The 18,133-nt window shown below is 47.8% G+C and overlaps 1 protein-coding gene across 8 annotated transcripts in view; it reads right to left on the bottom strand.

Annotated features, from left to right (window-relative positions):
- Positions 1–18,133, bottom strand: part of TET3 (tet methylcytosine dioxygenase 3) — a 137,461-nt gene that overhangs the window by 71,665 nt on the left and 47,663 nt on the right. For 6 of the 8 annotated variants that reach the window (XM_074011528.1, XM_045369061.2, XM_015433533.4 and 3 more), the window contains one exon: positions 2,079–4,212. The exons of the other annotated variants lie outside the window; for them this stretch is intronic. In XM_074011528.1, coding sequence (XP_073867629.1) covers positions 2,079–4,212 — 2,134 coding nt within the window. The remainder of the gene's footprint in view (positions 1–2,078; positions 4,213–18,133) is intronic. 8 annotated transcript variants of the gene reach the window in all.

Raw genomic sequence — 18,133 nt, forward strand, 5'->3', positions numbered from 1 at the left:
GACCACACATAATATCCATGTAATTAAATTCAACAATTAAAATCTTGACTAAGGATCAACTATGTCTTAAAACACTAGGTAAGGATATTTCCCACGTTGCAGAAGGAGAAATGAGGTGCTAAACACAGGCGGATGGGACACACACATACACGCATGGAGAAAAGGGTAGGCGGACCCCATGATCAAAACAAGTTTCCCCCATATGCTGGTAAATAAGAGGGCCCTCGAAGTCATGTCATTATTATTATTATTATTATTATTTTTTGAGACAGAGTCTCGCTCTGCCTCCCAGGCTGGAGTGCAGTGGCACAATCTCAGCTCACTGCAAGCTCCGCCTCCTGGGTTCACACCATTCTCCTGTCTCAGCCTCCCAAGTAGCTGGGACTACAGGTGCCCACTACCCACCCGGCTACTTTTTTGTATTTTTAGTAGAGACGGGGTTTCACCGTGCTAGCCAGGATGGTCTCGATCTCCTGACCTCGTGATCCACTTGCCTCGGCCTCCCAAAGTGCTGGGATTACAGGCATGAGCCACCGCGCTGGGCCCAGTCATGTCATTATTAGTCATATCTAAGAATGGACAGGGCCAGTGGGAACCACCATCTTAGAGCATGTCTGTGAGTGCCTGGCAGCATACCTGTCCACCCCCAGATAAGAGCCCTGGGGCCAGCTTTTCCTTGTTCTGCACATGGCTCCTTGTCACCCACCCCTCTGCCTCATACCCCAGGAGTTGGGGAGGGATAGCTGGAGCAGGCGGAACAGCCCAGCTCTCCTCACTGACCAGGAGACAACATCCCAGCAAGTCCATGACTTATTTGATATTTACGTATTTTTCACAAGTAGGGAAGACAGCCTTTTCCCCAAGACCCGTCTGTGTATCATAAAATCTCAAGAATTCAATATGCTCATCGCCAGCATCACCGTGTTTTCTGTCAACATCTGAAACGCACATAGCTTTTACAAAACACTCCATAAACAGAGCATGGGGGCCGAGTGGACCTGGAGCTTGCCCCTGCGTCTAGGACTTCCCAGAGACGGTATGCTTAGAGGGGAGTGGTCCTCAGAGGCACTGCACCCTGCTCTGATTCCAGAAGACAAGGCTTAGAAGTGGACTCAACTCCTCAACGCGTTCTTATGCAGGCACAGCTTCAACCATGACTTGCAGGCTAACTACGTCCAAACGTGTAACTCAGACCCTGACCTGGTCTCCTGGCCACTTCAGATGTGGTTCGTCCAATGGGAACTCACTTCCCGTCCTCCCAGTCTGAGTTCTCAGTGAACACCACCACCCCAGGCAGAGACCTGCAGTATCTCATTCCCTCCTCCCACAAGCCTTCCTCTGGAGACCTTCCAACCCCTCCCTCTGCCACCGGCTCTTTCAGGCCAGGCCCTTGTCATTTCTTGCCTGGCTCATGACAACACCTTTCCTACAGCTATGCCTCCTCAGTGCCCTCAAGTTTCCCTACCCACCATAAGCCAGAAGTCTTTCAAAAGCATGAGGTGACAGGGCATTCCTTGCTTTAAAATCCTCAGGAGCTCACTATTACCTGTGGGGTCAAGTCAAACTCTTGGCCGTGGCTCCCTGGGCCCTGCACAATCTGGACCCTGACCATCCTCCCCACCCACCAAGCCACCTTTTGTTCATCCCCACATATACCCAAACCCTTTTGCTCCTGCCTGAACCAAGTATAGTCCAAGTAAGTTCCACTCCCTCACAGCCACTAAGCTGTTGCCCAAGCTACTCCCTCTTCCTAGAATGTGTCCTTTCTACCTGATGGCTCTGTAGTGCTCGGCACAAGTACTACCTCCTACAGGAAGGCCTCTATTATGCCTTCAACTCCATTTGTGTATTAAAGCCCCTTGCCCATCTCAACCGACGTGGCATACACCAACAGTATCAGGTCAATTTCTTTCAATGTCTTTTCCACTAGGCTATGAGCTCATTTCTATGTTCCCAGAACCCAGTGTCGCAGTTGGCAAACAATAAATGTTTGCCAAATGAAAGCAGAGCCTAGAAATCCCTAGCTTACCAGGCCACGGCCGTTTCTCTGCCTTTTCCTGACACCCAGGCGGACTTACCGACGCAATCGCAGGTGGGGAACTCGGCCTGGGCTCTCTTGGCAGGTGTGTCCAGCAGACTCTTGGTGGGTGTGTCCAGGTACTTAAGAGGTGACTCCAAGAAGCCACTGAGGGTGGGTGTGAGTGGGTTCTCTGCCTTGGTGGGTGTGGCCTCCTGGCCTCCCTCCTCTGAATGGAAGCAGGTTGTTGAGAGCACAGTCACAGCCCCCGAAGACTCAATCTTGATTTGCTTGGGGGAACGGGTAGCAAAGGGGCTCTCAGGGGCTGGGAGACATGTTTGCTGGTTCTCGGGGTCCTGAATGGGCACAGAAGGGGGGCCGGGAAGCCCAAAGCTATCTCCAAATTCAGCCTCAAACTGCCGGATGAGCTCTTCCAGCTTGTCATCGGCAGGGGGAAGAGGGCCGGTGGAGCCTGGCTGCAAGGTTGTCATGGGGCTGGGGGACCTCATTTCCTGAGTAGGGGGCAGCAGGCTGTCCCTGGAGGGACTAGGTGCAAATAGCGCAAGAGAAGGTTCTGGGGGCAGGGGCACAGCAGAGCCCTGTGAGGCAGGTAGAGGGGCCGGTGGATGAGCTTGTACTTCCTGGGAGGCCGGGGACCTGAGCCCTTCCAGGACAATCTGCCGGACAGGCGGGAAGAGTGGCTGCGCTTCCCGGGGCCTGGACTTCTTGATCTGAATGGGCTTTCGGACACTGGGCTTGATCCCAGGGGCAGCTTTCTCTGTTCCCACGGGACCTCCAGCTGGTGTTGGGAGCTTCTTCTTCTTCTCCTTGGGTGGTCTGTCTGGAAGCCGTGGGGCAGGTGAGCTTGGTGGGGGCCACCAGCCAGGAGCAGAAGGCTCCGAAGGAGCAGGGAAGGAGGTGTCGTGAGCCTGTTCTAGGAAGAGGCTGCGCTTGTGATGGAGGTGCTGCTGCAGGGCGGTCTGGGCCTTCTGGTGGGTGTCGGGCTCCGAGGATGGCGTGGGAGCCTCCCTCTGAAGCACAGGGGATGGGGCCAGGGCTGGGGAGGAAGAGGGTGCCTCTACCTTGACCTTGGGCTTGGTAGGCAGGGCCTCAGGCCGCTTGAATACTGACTGGATGTAATCACTGGCGCTGCCCAACAACTGCTCCAGTTCAGCCATGGGGTCGTGGCTTGGGCGAGGCATGGGCCAGGAGCTCCGGGGCGTTGCTGGAGGGGTGTCGGTGCCCCAGACTTCAGGGAACTCAGTTCGAGGAGTTGCTGGAGGGAAGGCAGAGCTATCAGGAGCAAAAGATGAGTGCTCTTCAGGAGGAACCACAGGCCATGAGGGAGCCCGGAGGTAAGACTGGGGAGATCTGAAAGGGGCAGGAGGTGACAAGGCCTCAGGAAGGGGGCAAGAAGCCTGGGGGGTGGAATGAGAAGGCTGCGGGAGGGTGGAGGAGAGCTGTGTGAGGGCCTCGATGGCAATGGCGGTCTGCAAGCTGATGTTTTTTTCCTTGGCGATGCTCAGGGCACTCTGGGACAGGGGCAGGCCCTCTTGGGGAGAGATCTGGGGCACCTCTGAGCTGAGGAGTGGCCTGGTGCTTGGTGCTGGGAGACCGGCCTCACCAGGAGGCAGAGGCCCTGGGAGCCTGGGCCGCTCCTCCCCTCCTTCCATGACCACAGACTTGATCTTCCCCTCCAGCCACTCGAGGTAGTCAGGGCATTCTGGGCCATCGCAGTTGCAGTTGGGTGGTTTCATACCATGCCGCGCGAGGACCAGGGCCGTCTGCAGTGTGTCAAGGTCTTCGCTGCCAGCAGAGCAGCCCTCGGGCCCTGGCCGGGATCCCCTGCTGTTGTTCCCAGCCTCACGACTCATCTCACGGTTGAAGGTTTCATAGAGCCGGGTGCTAAGGGCCCCATAAGAGGACACAGCTTCGGCCACAGCCGAAAAGGCCACCAGATCGTGGGCATCTTCCAGGCGAGCAGTATGAGCTGGGCCTGGGGCAGCCTCCCAGTCGGGCTTTTGGTCTACCCGCCAAGGACCCCCAGTCCCCAGCAGACTGGGTCCAGCGGGCTCTCTAGCACCATTGACCGGCACCCCTGAGGCGCTTAGCTGCCGTGAGTCCCCATGGTACACTGGCCCTGAGTCCATCTGACCTGGAACAGGTCCATCAACTGGGCTGAGCTCTGAGCCTGTCTAAAGAGAGAAAGAAGGGGGAAAAAGGAAAAAAATGAACCACACTATTTGAAAAGCATTTCCCTGCTTCATACCACTCAGGTGCACATCTGACCCCCAACTTTTCTTGCAAATCCTCTCTCTGGTACTTCTTGAGCCTCCAATTCATCTTCCCATGTCTTTGGTTCCCTAGCGAGCTTCACTAGCAGAAATAAAAAGAAGATCTTTAAGATATTTTTAAAGAGAAGATCCTAATGTGACATTCTTAATGTTGTTCAGAAACTTTTGGAGCCTCAGATCAATCACACGAATGAGGCTCTCCTAAAACCAGAGACACACAAAAAAGTCCTTAATTCACAATGATCAAAATCACACTAGGACTTTATTTTGTTTTGTCAAGATGGAAAGAAATCCAACCAAGCCTGTGTGTACACACGTGCTCTAAGCGTGAAGTGTGGGTTCGTAGGGGTAGGGAAAGAGGAGCTTTGATTAACAAATTCAGCCTGGACCATGGGTCAGCCACGGCTTCCTAGTGGGAACCCACAGTCCTTTTCTCCCCCTAAAACTATCCTCACTTAAGCCCAGGCTGAGCACAGAAAGCTGGCAACAGACCACATTCCCACACACAGCCCCAGGCCTGAGGGAAACGCCGATGATCTGACACAGCATGCATTTAGCCCCATGCCCGGTCAGTCCTGCCAAAGACAAGCAAGTTGCTGCTTAGAGGATTCAGGCCTCTCCCTGAGCACAAGAACCAGCACTATATACCTCATATCCCCAAAAGCACACCAAAGGGGGAAGGATGAGAGTAAGAGGGCCAGGAGAACCTGGCCCAGCAAGTGAAAAGTGAATACAAAGATGTGAAATTGAGTTTGCAGACCCATCCCTTAGGAAAGGAAAGCTCTTCCTTACTGTAGAATGCTAAGAGAAAACATAGAAGGACTGATGGATTTAGAGAGTCATCAGTGGCAGCAGGTGAAAGCATGGTGAGGTACAGGATGTATGTATGCATGGTCTCAAAGCATCTCCTCTAAAATTACATAATTACAATAGTAACTGTAGTGGAGAGATCTGGTAGACAGACACCACCTTAACCCAAATGACCAAAGTTACCATCATCACCAATACTGAGACAAAACACCACCATGTGCCTCTTGATGTAAGACACTGCGGAAGACTTAACACCACTCACATAGAACTCCTGCCAAAATGTATAACCTGAATCTAATCACAAGGACACATCAGATAAACCCAAATTGAAGGGTGATCTAGAAAGTACCTGGATTGTTCTCTTCAAAAAGTTTCAAAGTCAAGAAAAACAATCTCTTCCCTCAAAAAGAACAGCTAAATGCATGTTCATGGGTTAGACCTTAGACTGGGGAAAAATACACTAGTTTTATTTGGGACAAGTCATGAAATGTGAATATGGACGTGGATAAGATAATATTCTGTCATTCCTAATCTTGACTTGGATCATTAGACGACGGGTTATGTAACAGAATGCCCTTGTTCTCAGGATACACATACTGAAGTATTTAGGAGTAAAGGGACAGTACAGACAGTCCCCAACTTACGATGGTTCCACTTAAGATTCTGACTTTGCAACAGGCATTCAATAGAAACCATACTTTGAATTTTGATCTTTTCTGAGGCTAGCAATACTTTAGCGATGCTGGGCAGTGGCAGCAACCCAGAGCCCCTGGTCAACCACGCAATCACCAAGGTAAACAACTGAGGCTCCACAATGTTCCATGCTGTCAGGGTTTTCTGGATATTGTGTTCTGTGTTTTAGCATCCCATCATGTCTATAACATGCCCATTTTTGACTTACAATACTTTCAATTTATGATTAGTTTACTGGGACATGACTCAGTCATAAGTTGAGGAACACTGTGTACTCAATCTCAAATGATTCAGAAAAAAAACGATATACATATGGAAAAATATGTCTCTATAAACAAAATGATAAATACATGAGGCAAAACCTACACATTTGGGGTATGTGAGTCCCAAGTATGATCCCTGCTATTTTTCTATAAATTTTTAAATTCTGTGAAAATAAAAAGCTAAATAAGAAATCAGTCCCTCAAGTATAACACAAAGTGTTTTTTTTTATTTTAGAGACACACTCTCACCCAGGCTGGAGTTCAGTGGCGTGATCATAGTTCACTGTAGCCTTGAACTCCTGGACTCAGGTGATCCTCCCACCTCAGCCTATCAAGTAGCTGGGAGTTGATGCATGTACCAGGCTCAGCTAATTTTTTTTTTTTTAAGAGCTTGAGTCTTGCTATGTTGCCCAGGCTGATCTCTAACTTCTGGCCTCAAATGATGCTCTGGCCTTAGCCTCCTAAAGTGTTGGGATTGTAGGTGTGAGATACTGTGTCTGGCCTCAAAGTGTTTTAAGTAGGTGGCTAAAATGATGCCAGTCCTAAGACTGTCAGACAAGGCCATCACGGCCTCCTAAGTGTGGTGGGAAACTAGGGTTTGGGATGAGCTTTGTGGGAGATTAGCAGAGGTTCCGGCCAGCAGTTCCTGCCTCATCCTCACCCTTGCCTCCATTCTGGCCACAAAAGACCCTCATGCTTTTCTAACAGGCCATGTTCTCTGACGTCACCAGGCTTTGTACACGCAGTTCTCATTGCCTGGAATGACCTTCTCAGCCTCTTAGAGTGGCCTCTCTGGCTTATCCTTCAAGCATCAGCTCAGTGTCACCTCTTCCCCTACCTACTTCACAGAATTATCTGTGGCTCCTTCCCCGGGTTCCCAGGGCACCTTCGTTAGCACTTATCACATGCCACTACTGTTATTTGTTCAAGCAGCTGCCTCCCTCCCCCACTAGATGGTGGCTCCTGCCAGGCAGGGTCCAAATCTCCATGACTCCTGTGCTTCCTGCCCACAGCTGGAGCAGTAACACTCAGGTAAATGAAAAGCCTGCCATCCCTACTGGCCACAGAGTGTATCAGCTTTTCCCTGACCCCAGTGGAAGACTACCTTTCAGAAGTCTAGGAATGTGGCGGATCACCCAGCACACTCTTCTTTCTTAGAAGCCTAAACTAATGTGGCTAACAAGGCTATACAATCTGAAGTGGTCAAATCTTACATGCTTATGTAGGAAGATAGAAGGAGCATGCATAACCAAGAAGAAACAAACCGAGAGTAGCACAGATTTACAAAAACAGTGTCAGGAAGACTAATGCTACATGAGTGGAGGCTTCCCCAAAATGGTCAAGACAACTAAAAGGGATTTAAAAAGTTATTTTTGGTGTGTGAATAAGAACAAGGAAGGGCTAGGATGGCTCTTGTGCCTCTGAATTCCCTGGGAAGGAAAATGCTCCTTGGACCAAAAAGAGGAGAAAAGGAAAAGCAGACATAGATATGAGGTAAGTGAAGCCACTATGGATAGGGAGATCTTAAGAAACTCTAAATTCCTATTTCCCAACCAAGAGATCCCACTGATACCTTTCTCAACACCTGTCAGTGATGCTGGAGGAAACCTGCCAGCAGGAGACGGGGCCAACAGGCAAGAAAAGGAGAAGCGTCCTTCCAACTCTCAGTCTGCTGCGTTTAAGAACAGCCCGGGTAAGAACCACAGGAGTCAGGTTCCACAGAAGGCCATTAACCTACCAACATCCAAACAATCTCAGTGCTTTGAGTCATGAGGTCATTGGAGAGCAGATGGGGAGATACTGTGGCTGACAGGTCACAAAGCCGAGAGCTTTGGGCCAAATCTGCCACAAGTTTGTTTTACTTGCCTATACGGTGTTAATGTTTTTGTTTTGCTAACATTCGAAAATCAAATTCCACATGAAACCTGGATTTTCTTGAAGGCCCATGCTTCTACGGGCAAGTTTGTCTGTAACTGAGCAGTGGCTCCTGCTTACATAGAATACAACTACTCCAACTCACCCCCAGCTTCCCCACTCCACACTGCCTTCTTGAAACCAAGGCTGGGGTCAGGAATTACTTATTAATTGCTTGAATTAATTATCACTTCACTCACTTCTGTTACCTGCCAACCCCTTGTAAGCCTTTGACTTTGCAACTTCGGCTGTGGACGTTCAAGTTTCACAAGGTCTGCCATGACCCTTCTGAGGTCAGCTACAGAGAACTACAGGCTGGAAGGGCTGGTTCACCACTGGTTAAATGACCATGCTCAAAGGGTACAAGAGATGTATCAACTGGGAGAACGGTCTTTAGTGGTCTGCCACAGGGCTCTGTTCTTAGAACTATCCTGTTCAACATATTTATCAATAATGATAGAGAAGGCTCACTTAATAAATAAGTAGATGTTGAAAATAGAAGGGATAAAGCTACGTTGAGTGACAGAACCAGGTGCCAAAAGGTCAACAGACCAGAGAGAAAAAAATCTAAAAGGGTAAACAGGGTCTCATACTTAGGCCTCAAGCCACATCTGTGGAAATAAATTAAAGACGGGAGAAGCACACAATAGCAGCAGCGGTACCCATAAAAATGTCTTAGGAATCAGAAGAGGTAAAACCCTGAGAGCCAACTGATGGCACACCCAATATGATGTCATGTGGCAGCTTCAAAAGGCCTTATAACCCAGATTTTTTCAAAAATTTTCACTACAATCCACAGTAAGAAATACATTTTACACTGTGATCCATTAGCTACTTATATACAAGTTTTGTAAAACAGTACTTCCACTTAATAGATACATTAATGTATCTTTCTTCTTTATTTTTAAATGCAGGTTCCAACCTTCTAACGTTGATTTCGGGGTCTACTAATGGGTTTTGACCCAGTCTGACACACAGCTATGACCTGACCTGAACAGGACGACAGCACAGGCAGTGACAGCCCTGCTTGTGACCCAGACAGTCCCCACCTGAACGCAGGCTTCCCTGTGGGGCTGCACCCTCTGGACGCAGAGGAAGGTGAGCACGAGGGTTCAAAACCACAGGAGGAACAGCTCCCTTTTGGTTCCAAACAAGATACAACTCCAGAAAGTCTTTAAACATCCGCAGGCCTACTATTTGGGAAAAGAATGAGACTTGTTCTGAGTGGCCTTAAGGGATGGAATTAGAAAATGGGTAACGAGAGAGAAAAGCTTAAGTTCCATCTAGGGAGGGATTTGCTTAATACTTAGAGATATTAGAAAATGCACTGAAACCAGTCCCCCTAAAAACCAGAGGAAACAAGTTCTTATCAATGGAGATTGCGGAAAAGAAAAGCAAGCAGCTATTTGGCAATTATCGGCAGGGAGGCAGGACAATGCCAGACGAGGATGGGGACTAGTTTAGCCCTTTCGAAGCCTCAGCTTGGACCCGTCCCAGCTCAGAAACCCTCCGCTTTCCCCCTTGATTGTCATTCCCTTCTGGGTTCCAGCAAACATCACTGTGAGATGCTCCTTTTTTTGAGACAGGGTCTTGCTCTGTCGCCCAAGATGTAGTGGAGTTGCGCGATCACGGCTTACTGCAGCCTCAACTGATTCTCCCACCTCAGCCTCCCAAGTAGCTGGGACCACAGGCATGCACCACCATGCCCCACTGATTTTATTTTTAGTAGAGACAAGGTCTTGCTATGTTGTCCAGGCTGCTGTCAAACTGCTGAGTTCAAGCAATTTTCCTGCCCCGGCCTCCCAAAATGCTGGGATTACAGGCGTGAGCCACCATGCCTGGTCTAAATGTCTGTTTTCTGTCTGGACTTCTCAACTACCCTCCAGTTAGCTCCAACCCCTAGACCATGCCATAAGTCCACTGAGAGTCAGCTTGTCTAAAACAGAACTGAACTCTTCCTCCTGACAGCAACTTTCCCAGCTTTCCTATTTTTGCATTAATGAACATTCCCAACCTAAATGTTACCCATATTCTTCCAATGTGTGCAGTCATTGGATCCAAACAATTCTAAATGTGAACTGTTTCTCAATTTTATCTCCTCCCTTTCCATCCCTGCCTTCCCAATCAGGGTCTTTCTGTGTGTATGTTTTAATTGTCTCACCTGACAGTGGGTCCTCTAAGCGACTCTATGTACCCCCAAGCCCCCTCCCTGACCACACATATGTGCGCGCACACACACACACACACACACACACACTCTTCTCCATCCTACGATCTCTTGAACATACCCTCTCTTAAGACTTCCAGCCGCCAACTTCATAACTCTTCCTCGTCATCCACCCTGGCTTCAATCTTCAGTTGAAGAATGCCATTCATATGCATCAAGTGCTTAATACGTGTGACAGACTGTGTGTTCCAAAGATGGCCACAACATTCCCTCCATCCCACATGCTCTTCTTACTGTGTGACTTGGACACTTCCCCCACGGAGAAGTGGGATCTATGTTCCCTCCTCTTCAATCTGGGTGGGCTTGTGACAATGGAAGTGACGCTACATGACTTTCAAAGCTAGATCACAAAAAGCAATTCAGCTTCTGCCTGGTTCTCTTGGGACACTCACTCTTGGAGCCCAGCCACCATGCTGTGAGGAAGCCCAGGCCATGTGGAGAGGCCACATGGAGGAGTCAGCTGACATTCCCAGCTGAGGTCCCAGGCAACAGCTGTCGTCATTTGCCAAATGTGTGAGTGAAGGAGCCCTTCGAGGATTCCAGCCCAGTCATCAAGTTACCTCCAGCTTTTATGCCTTCCCAGCTGAGACCCTAAATATCAAGGAACATACAGAAGCTACCCATGCTGTTGTCACTTCTGACTTCCCAATCCACAGAATCCCCTGGGCATAATAAAAGGATTACTGTTTTATACCACTGTGTTTTGGGGTGATTTGTTACCTCACAATAGACCAGACTATATATTTCAGGAACCCCAAGAAGTTTTAAAATGAAAAGGAAGAAAAAGGCCTATAAGTCAATGCCCTAAATCATATCAGTGCTGTGAAAGCAGTATCTACAGAGGCCTGCGGGGGTTCAGTATATACAGCTATCTGGGCAGGTGGGTGTCCAGGAAGGTTTTATCTCAAAGAAATCTCAGAGAGGCTGGAAAGAGCGGCAGGTATTTTGGAAGAAGGCGAAGAATTCTGCAGGAGTTCCAGATGGAAGGAATAGAATGTGCAAAGGCAGAGAATCATAAGCCCTGGCAGGCTTGGAGATGGGTAAGCTGTTGAGTGTATCTTGATCGCAAAGGCAGGGGAGGCAGGTGTGTGCACCACAGCCTGAATGCTACAGAGAGCAGATTTACATTTCAGGAGGGGCATTCACGCATCCTGCAGAAGACAGCCTGCAGGGTTCAAGGCTGGTGAGCCAAAGACGAGTTAGGAGACTATGCGACTGTCCAGATTAGTAACAATAAGGACCTGAACTAAGGCACTAGCAGACAGATGGGGATGAAACGTGGTTATGGAGGTAAGTGATTAAATTTAGCAGTGAGACAAGGAACAGAATCAACCCCTCCCTGAGAAAGTCCTCCTTGACCAGTCCTGTCCACCACAGACTGCCCCAGAGTCTACAGTCACCGTGCACAGTCACGTTCTGTTAGGGATCTTTAATAAGAGTGTATGGTCAACTCCACCATTTGCTCCAAGGAACCAGGCATCTGCCACACCTTCAAAACTCACCGGAGTCTCTAGAAGGCGTTCAAAAAGCTCTGGCACTTCTTCCTCCCCAGGGACCTGGCTGGTACAAGCCTCATCACCCCCATACTTCGAGATGATCCATGGAGGCTCTAGGCAGAGTTAGTGATCTCTCTGCTATTATGGCACCCATTACAACACACACATGGTAGAGGTCTGCAAAGGCTGTAGGGCCTCCAGAGAAGTCCACCAAGGTGCTGGTGCTGCACATCTTGCTGCCAACTTCCAGGTGCAAACCCCTTTTCCCTGCCCTCACTGGGGTCCTCACACCCAACCCCATCAGGTTTCTTCCCGGCTTCACAGTATCACTGGGAGGGGGTATGCCCATCCCAGGCTAGGTCTTCCCCAAGTTGGAGGTGTGTTCCCATCACCTAGGGGAAGCAGGGATTTGTTACTAGGAGACTGAGAGGCAGGAAACGTTACTTAGGCAGAGAAAATGTCCTTCTCAGATCCAAGAAGAGACATGACTCTTCACTACACTCCATGAAGAGTTCATATGTGCATACAGCATCGCCAACCCCAACCTTCAGAGGGCTGGGGGCCCTGTGCTGAAGGTGACCCTGAACCCTGCCTGGCTAGCTCACAAGGTCCCCTGCCTCCTCCTCCACAGTGCACTCCCTTCTTAAGACTCCCAAATCCCCAGAGCTGGTGCTCCAGACATCTGCAGGCATTCAGCAGCAGCACTCTGCCCTCCCCACCCAGGGGGCTCCAGAGCCCCCCAGATGCCAGGCAAGGCGAGAAAAGTGTGGAACACCACTCCCCAAACACCTCATTCAGTCAACAACACAGTGAAGGATGCAGATATGACACCAGGTTTTCCAAATCCTTCCTGACTCTCAACACATCAAAACCAGATCAGCAATTCTCTATTAAAGGAAAATAGGGAAGAGAGAAGATGAAGAATGTTATCTTGAAAGAGCAAAGTCCTCATTGGTTACACCTTCTTATGGCCTCTAAGAAAGGGGAAGTTACAAGAGGAACAGAGTCTGGAGGGCTGTTTTGCTGACTGTCAGCAGTTACACACCATATTAGAAGAACCATGTCCAAGAAGGTGTTTTGGGCCAGAATGAACTAGCCTGTAGTCAACCTTCAGAGCCCAGTAGCCCATTCTCTGCAGGGGAATCTCCTGAAGCGAATTCTAATGGGACTCCAAGATAGTGGTGACTGCTCCCCACCCTGCTGGCCAATAAACTCCACCCAGTACTTTCCCAACCGCACATACCACCAGCTCAGCTAGTCTGATCCACAGCAGCTGTTCAAGGGGCTGCTCTTTCTAGCCTCATCCTTTATCTCAGTCCTAGAGTTCAGAATCCACCTCCATACAAAGCTAGTTCCTTCTTCCTTGCCACCAAATGGATGGCCCCACTCTCTCTAATAGCAAATGGGTTGTATTTATGGCATGTTCTGTCTAGGGTTGATCAATTATTCATTCCTTAAGAGGATTCTCCCTTCGGAAGATTTATTGATAAAACTAATCAGCGAGTGTAGAAAGAGATTTTTAGGGGAACCCTTGCAGAGGATGTGCACACCTGCCTGTTCTCGGCAGCAGCGAGTGTGTGCCCATGGCACACTGGCTAGCTCAGTCCCATGTCTGCACCCTCCATACCCAAACTGGCCCTCTCTGCAGACAGCAACTCCAGGATTATGTCTAACTTCTTGAGAGCATTATATGTTGGCAGAGGGTATTCTTGTATGAGGTAGGGAGAGGCAGTTGTTCTATGTGATTACTACATGCACATCAGTAAAACATTTTAAAATCTAATTTTTTTCCTACTACAAAATGGGCAGATACAGCAAATCTTTCAGTGGCTGGGGTGATACTTAGGAAAAAGCTGAAATGGGCCCAATTCCCTGAGGTCATCGTATCTGGCAGAAGCACAGGACTTTGTTCATGTCCTCTGACCTAACAGCAATTAATGTGGGTTCGGGGAAGAAAGGAAAAGAAGAGAAGAAACCAGGAAAAGTCTCTACGTGACTCTGATGGAACCCTTTTATGATAGGCGGAGTATCATGCTAATTGTCGCACATTCACTTATCTCATTTAATCACCAGACACTCCTCCAAGGTGGAGATCAGAGATGAGGACACCAAACACAGAGAGGGGAAGTAATTGCCTCAAGATCACAAGGCAATGTGGAAGAGCACAGCCATTTTTAACCACTAAGTACTCTTAATTTCACTGGAAATGTAAAAGTAAATAAGCCAACAGAAAACATAAAAAAGCTACATGTGCCAATGATTTTCCCTCAACACGAACAGTAGAGAATTACAAACAACCTGAGTGCCCCAACAATAGGGAGATGATTTTAAATTTTATATTTCTTCTTCGTGAAAAGAAAATAGGGAACATATGAAAAAATACTCGATATCATCAGTAATCAGAAAAATACAAAATAAGATCACAAGAAGATTCCATTTTATACTTATTACGTAGGACTGTAGAGGAAGAACATTTAGTTTGAATCTTGGCCCCACCACTTACTAGCTGTGTGACCATAAGCAAGTTAGCTAATCTCTGTGCCTCTGTTTTGTCACCTGTAAATTGGGGATGAGTAACAGTACCTACCTCACAAGATTATTATGAAAATTAAACAATATATGAAGAGCACTTACAACAGTACCAGGTACATAGTAAGCACTGCGAGAGGGTATTTTAGTTTAATACCAAGTGCCAATGGGGTTTAGCAAGAACTTTTTTTTTTGAGACAGTCTCGCTCTGTCACCCAGACTGGAGTGCAGTGGTGGGATCTTGGCTCACTGAAACCTCCACCTCCAGGGCTCAAACGAGTCTTGTACCTCAGTCTCCCAAGTAGCTGGGACTATAGGCGCACAACATCACACCCAGCTTGCTTGCTTATTTATTTATTTACTTATTTAGTAGAGAAGGGGTTTCATTATGTTGGTCAGGCTAGTCTCAAACTCCCGGTATCAAAGGATCCACCCACCTCAGCCTTCCAAAGTGTTGGGATTACAGGTGGTAGCCACCACACACTTTTTTTGAGATGGAGTCTCACTTTGTCGCCCAGGCTGGAGTGCAATGGCGAGATCTCAGCTCACTGCAATCTCCGCCTCCCGGGCTCAAGTGATTTTCTTGCCTCAGCCTCCTGAGTAGCTGGGATTATAGGCGCCCACCACCATGCCCGGCTCATTTTTGTATTTTTAGTAGAGATGGGATTTCACCATGTTGGCCAGCTGGTTTTGAACTCCTGACCTCAAGCCACCGTGCTCGGCCCCAATAACTACTATTTTTTTTTTTGAGATGGAGTCTCGCTCTGTCACCCAGGCTGGAGTGCAGTGGAGCGATCTCGGCTCACTGCAAGCTCCACCTCCTGGGGTCACGCCATTCTCCTGCCTCTGCCTCCTGAGTAGCTGGGACTACAGGTGCCTGCCACCACACCCGGCTGATTTTTTTTTTGTATTTTTTAGTAGAGATGGGGGTTTCACCATGTTAACCAGGATGGTCTTGGTCTCCTGACCTCGTGATCCGCCCACCTCAGCCTCCTAAAGTGCTGGGATTACAGGCATGAGCCACTGCGCCCAGCCCCCAATAACTACTTCTTATACCTCACTGGCAGGAAGGCAAAACAAAACAACTATTTTGAAAAGGTTTGTGGTGCTATCTTTCAATGTCAAACACGCACATCTCCTACAGCCCCGCAATCCGACTCCTAGGAAAGCTTTGTACATATGCATCAGGAGACATGTACGTAAATTTTCATAGCAGCATTACTCATAAAAACCACATCATGGAAATATTTCCAAGGGCCCATAAACTACAGAATGGACAATGGAATATTACAGAGCAATGTCAATGAATGAGCCACAGGAACATAAATGAATCCCAGAAACGACAACGGGGTTTTTTTTTGTTTTTTTTTTTAAATCAAGGCTCAAGGACTACATATGTCCTACTGAGTCTACAAACCTCAAGCAAGCAAGCAAAATTAAATGTATTGTATAGGAATGCAAACTTATATAATGAAGACTTTAAAAAGCAAAGGAATGATAAGAACAAAATTCAAGGTAACGGTTACCTCTGGAGGTGAAGAAGGGAGATAGGGCTGCAGGAAAACACCCAGGTAATTTCAATGATGTTGGCAATATTCCAGCTAACTTGGGGAGCTGGCATGTGTTTATTATTATGCTTTATCTGTTTAACATACATAAAACACTAGGGTCAAGTATGGTTCAAGTAATACATAAAAAAAAAACTGTAATACAGCCATACCTAGTTTTATTGTGCTTCATTCTATTGTGTTTCGCAGATACTGGGGGTGATTTTTTTTTTTTTTTTTAATGACAAATTTAAGGCTTGTGGCAACCTCACATTGGGCAAGTCTCTTTTTTTTTTTTTTTTTTTTTTTGAGATGTAGTGTTGCTCTTGTTGCCCAGGCTGAAGTGCAATAGCACGATCTCGGCTCACTGCAACCTCCACCTCCTGGGTTCAAGCAATTCTCCTGCCTCAGCCTCCTGAGTAGCTGGGATTACAGGCGCCCATCACCATGCCCGGTTAATTTTTGTATTTTTAGTAGAGACGGGGTTTCACCACGTTGGCCAGGCTGGTCTCGAATTCCTGACTTCAGGTGATCCACCCACCTCAGCCCCCCAAAGTTCTGGGATTACAGGCATGAGCCACTGCGCCCAGCCACATTGGGCAAATCTTACTGGTGTCATTTTCAATAGCATGTGCTTACTTTGTTAGCATTTATTGGCAAAAAAGTATTTTAAAATTAAGGTAGGTACACATATTTTTTTAGCCATAATACTATCACACACTTGCTAGACTACAATATAATGTAAACACAACTTTTATATGCACTGGGAAACCAAAAAATTCACATGAGCAGCTGTACTGCCATATTCACTTTATTGCAGTGGTTTAGAGCTGAACCTGCAGTATCTCCAATGTATGCCTGTTTATAGTATTTAAATAGTAGATGTACACAACTGCTTAACATGATATAGAATAAGAGCATAAACAAAACTAAATGTATTAAATGAAAAAATGAAACTTGAGAATGTACTTATTAAATGAATGCTTTCAGAGGGTTTTTATGATGCAGGAATTACATACTATTTGAAATGGGGAAAAGAACGGGATTCAAAATATTGCCCAATTTAACAATTCAATTCAATCACAATGCATGCCTGTGTACACACACAAAACAGCAAGGGGAAACATACAGAAATGTTAACAGTGCTTATCCGCTGCATGATAGAGAATGAGTAACTTTCTTGTTTATAGTTTCCAAAATTTATCACAGGTATTTTCATTTTTATTTAGGGGAAAAAGATTTAAGAATAGAACACCTATAAAACACTTGAAACTGCAAACTACACATGTCTGTGAACAAGACGAGAAGGGAGCAGTCAGGGAAAATTTCTGGGTATTTTTTGTGCTATTTCTGTTGTTAGAGAGTTGTGTGCAGTTATAACACACAGAGGCAGATCACACATAATGAAGAAAGAAAATGGAGAAAATTTCTAAGAGATGAGACGCACTGGAAAGTGAAGATGAGCCTGGTCGAGATGGGGTGCCAAACGTGAAACTCCCACCCATTAAAAGTTCTATGTAACTCGCTGTTCTCGGACCAGAACTCCAAACTACAGCCCTGCAACTCTGACCTATGCAAAGCTATTGCCTGGGCAGCACAAGCTCCCCTGCAGCAGGTGGGGGTGAACAGGGAGCACAGCTGCAGGCTGCTCTGCAGGCTCCCCATGCCCCATCCCCAGCCTCTTGATCAGCAGCCCAGATTAGGATCCAGCTCTCCTGACGGAAGCCCCTGCCTCAAGCAGCCGGTGGCAGCCCGGCCAGAGGCCAGCCGGGAGGAAATCGAGCCTAACCACATCTAAGGCCTGGCAAAAAGCAGCAGCAGCTGCTCTGAAGCTGCCAGCACACAAGAACCAGGTCATGACGCGGAGGCAGCTCCTCAGCCAGACCCAACAAGAGCCCCAACTCCCCCTAATACACACACACACACACACACACACACACCCCTCCTGCAGCCGCTGGTGCCATCACCCAAGACCCGCGGTGCATGTCCCATGGCCAGAAAAGCCCCCATCAGTTCCCAGCGAGGCAGGGCATTCCTACAACTCCTCCCACCACTTCTCATCACCCACCTCCTACCCCAAAAGTCTAACAGGCTAAGGAAACAGAAAGCATGCATTGCTAACACCACAGTCTCCCGCAGAGCCAGTCCTTCACTAAAGGCTCCATGCACTTTCCCTAAAGAAGCCCCCAATCCCTCAAAACCCACTGACAGCTCAGGTGTGTCAAAGGGGCCAGGTTTAGAGAAGGAGGACAGCAGACCATAGTTTTGAGTGCTGGGTGCAAACTTTAAATAAGCACCTTTATGTTTAAATGTAACATTTCTATTCTTCCAACAACTCCACAT

Source organism: Macaca fascicularis, chromosome 13 (assembly GCF_037993035.2).
Source record: "Macaca fascicularis isolate 582-1 chromosome 13, T2T-MFA8v1.1".
NCBI classification, from domain to species: Eukaryota; Metazoa; Chordata; class Mammalia; order Primates; family Cercopithecidae; genus Macaca; species Macaca fascicularis.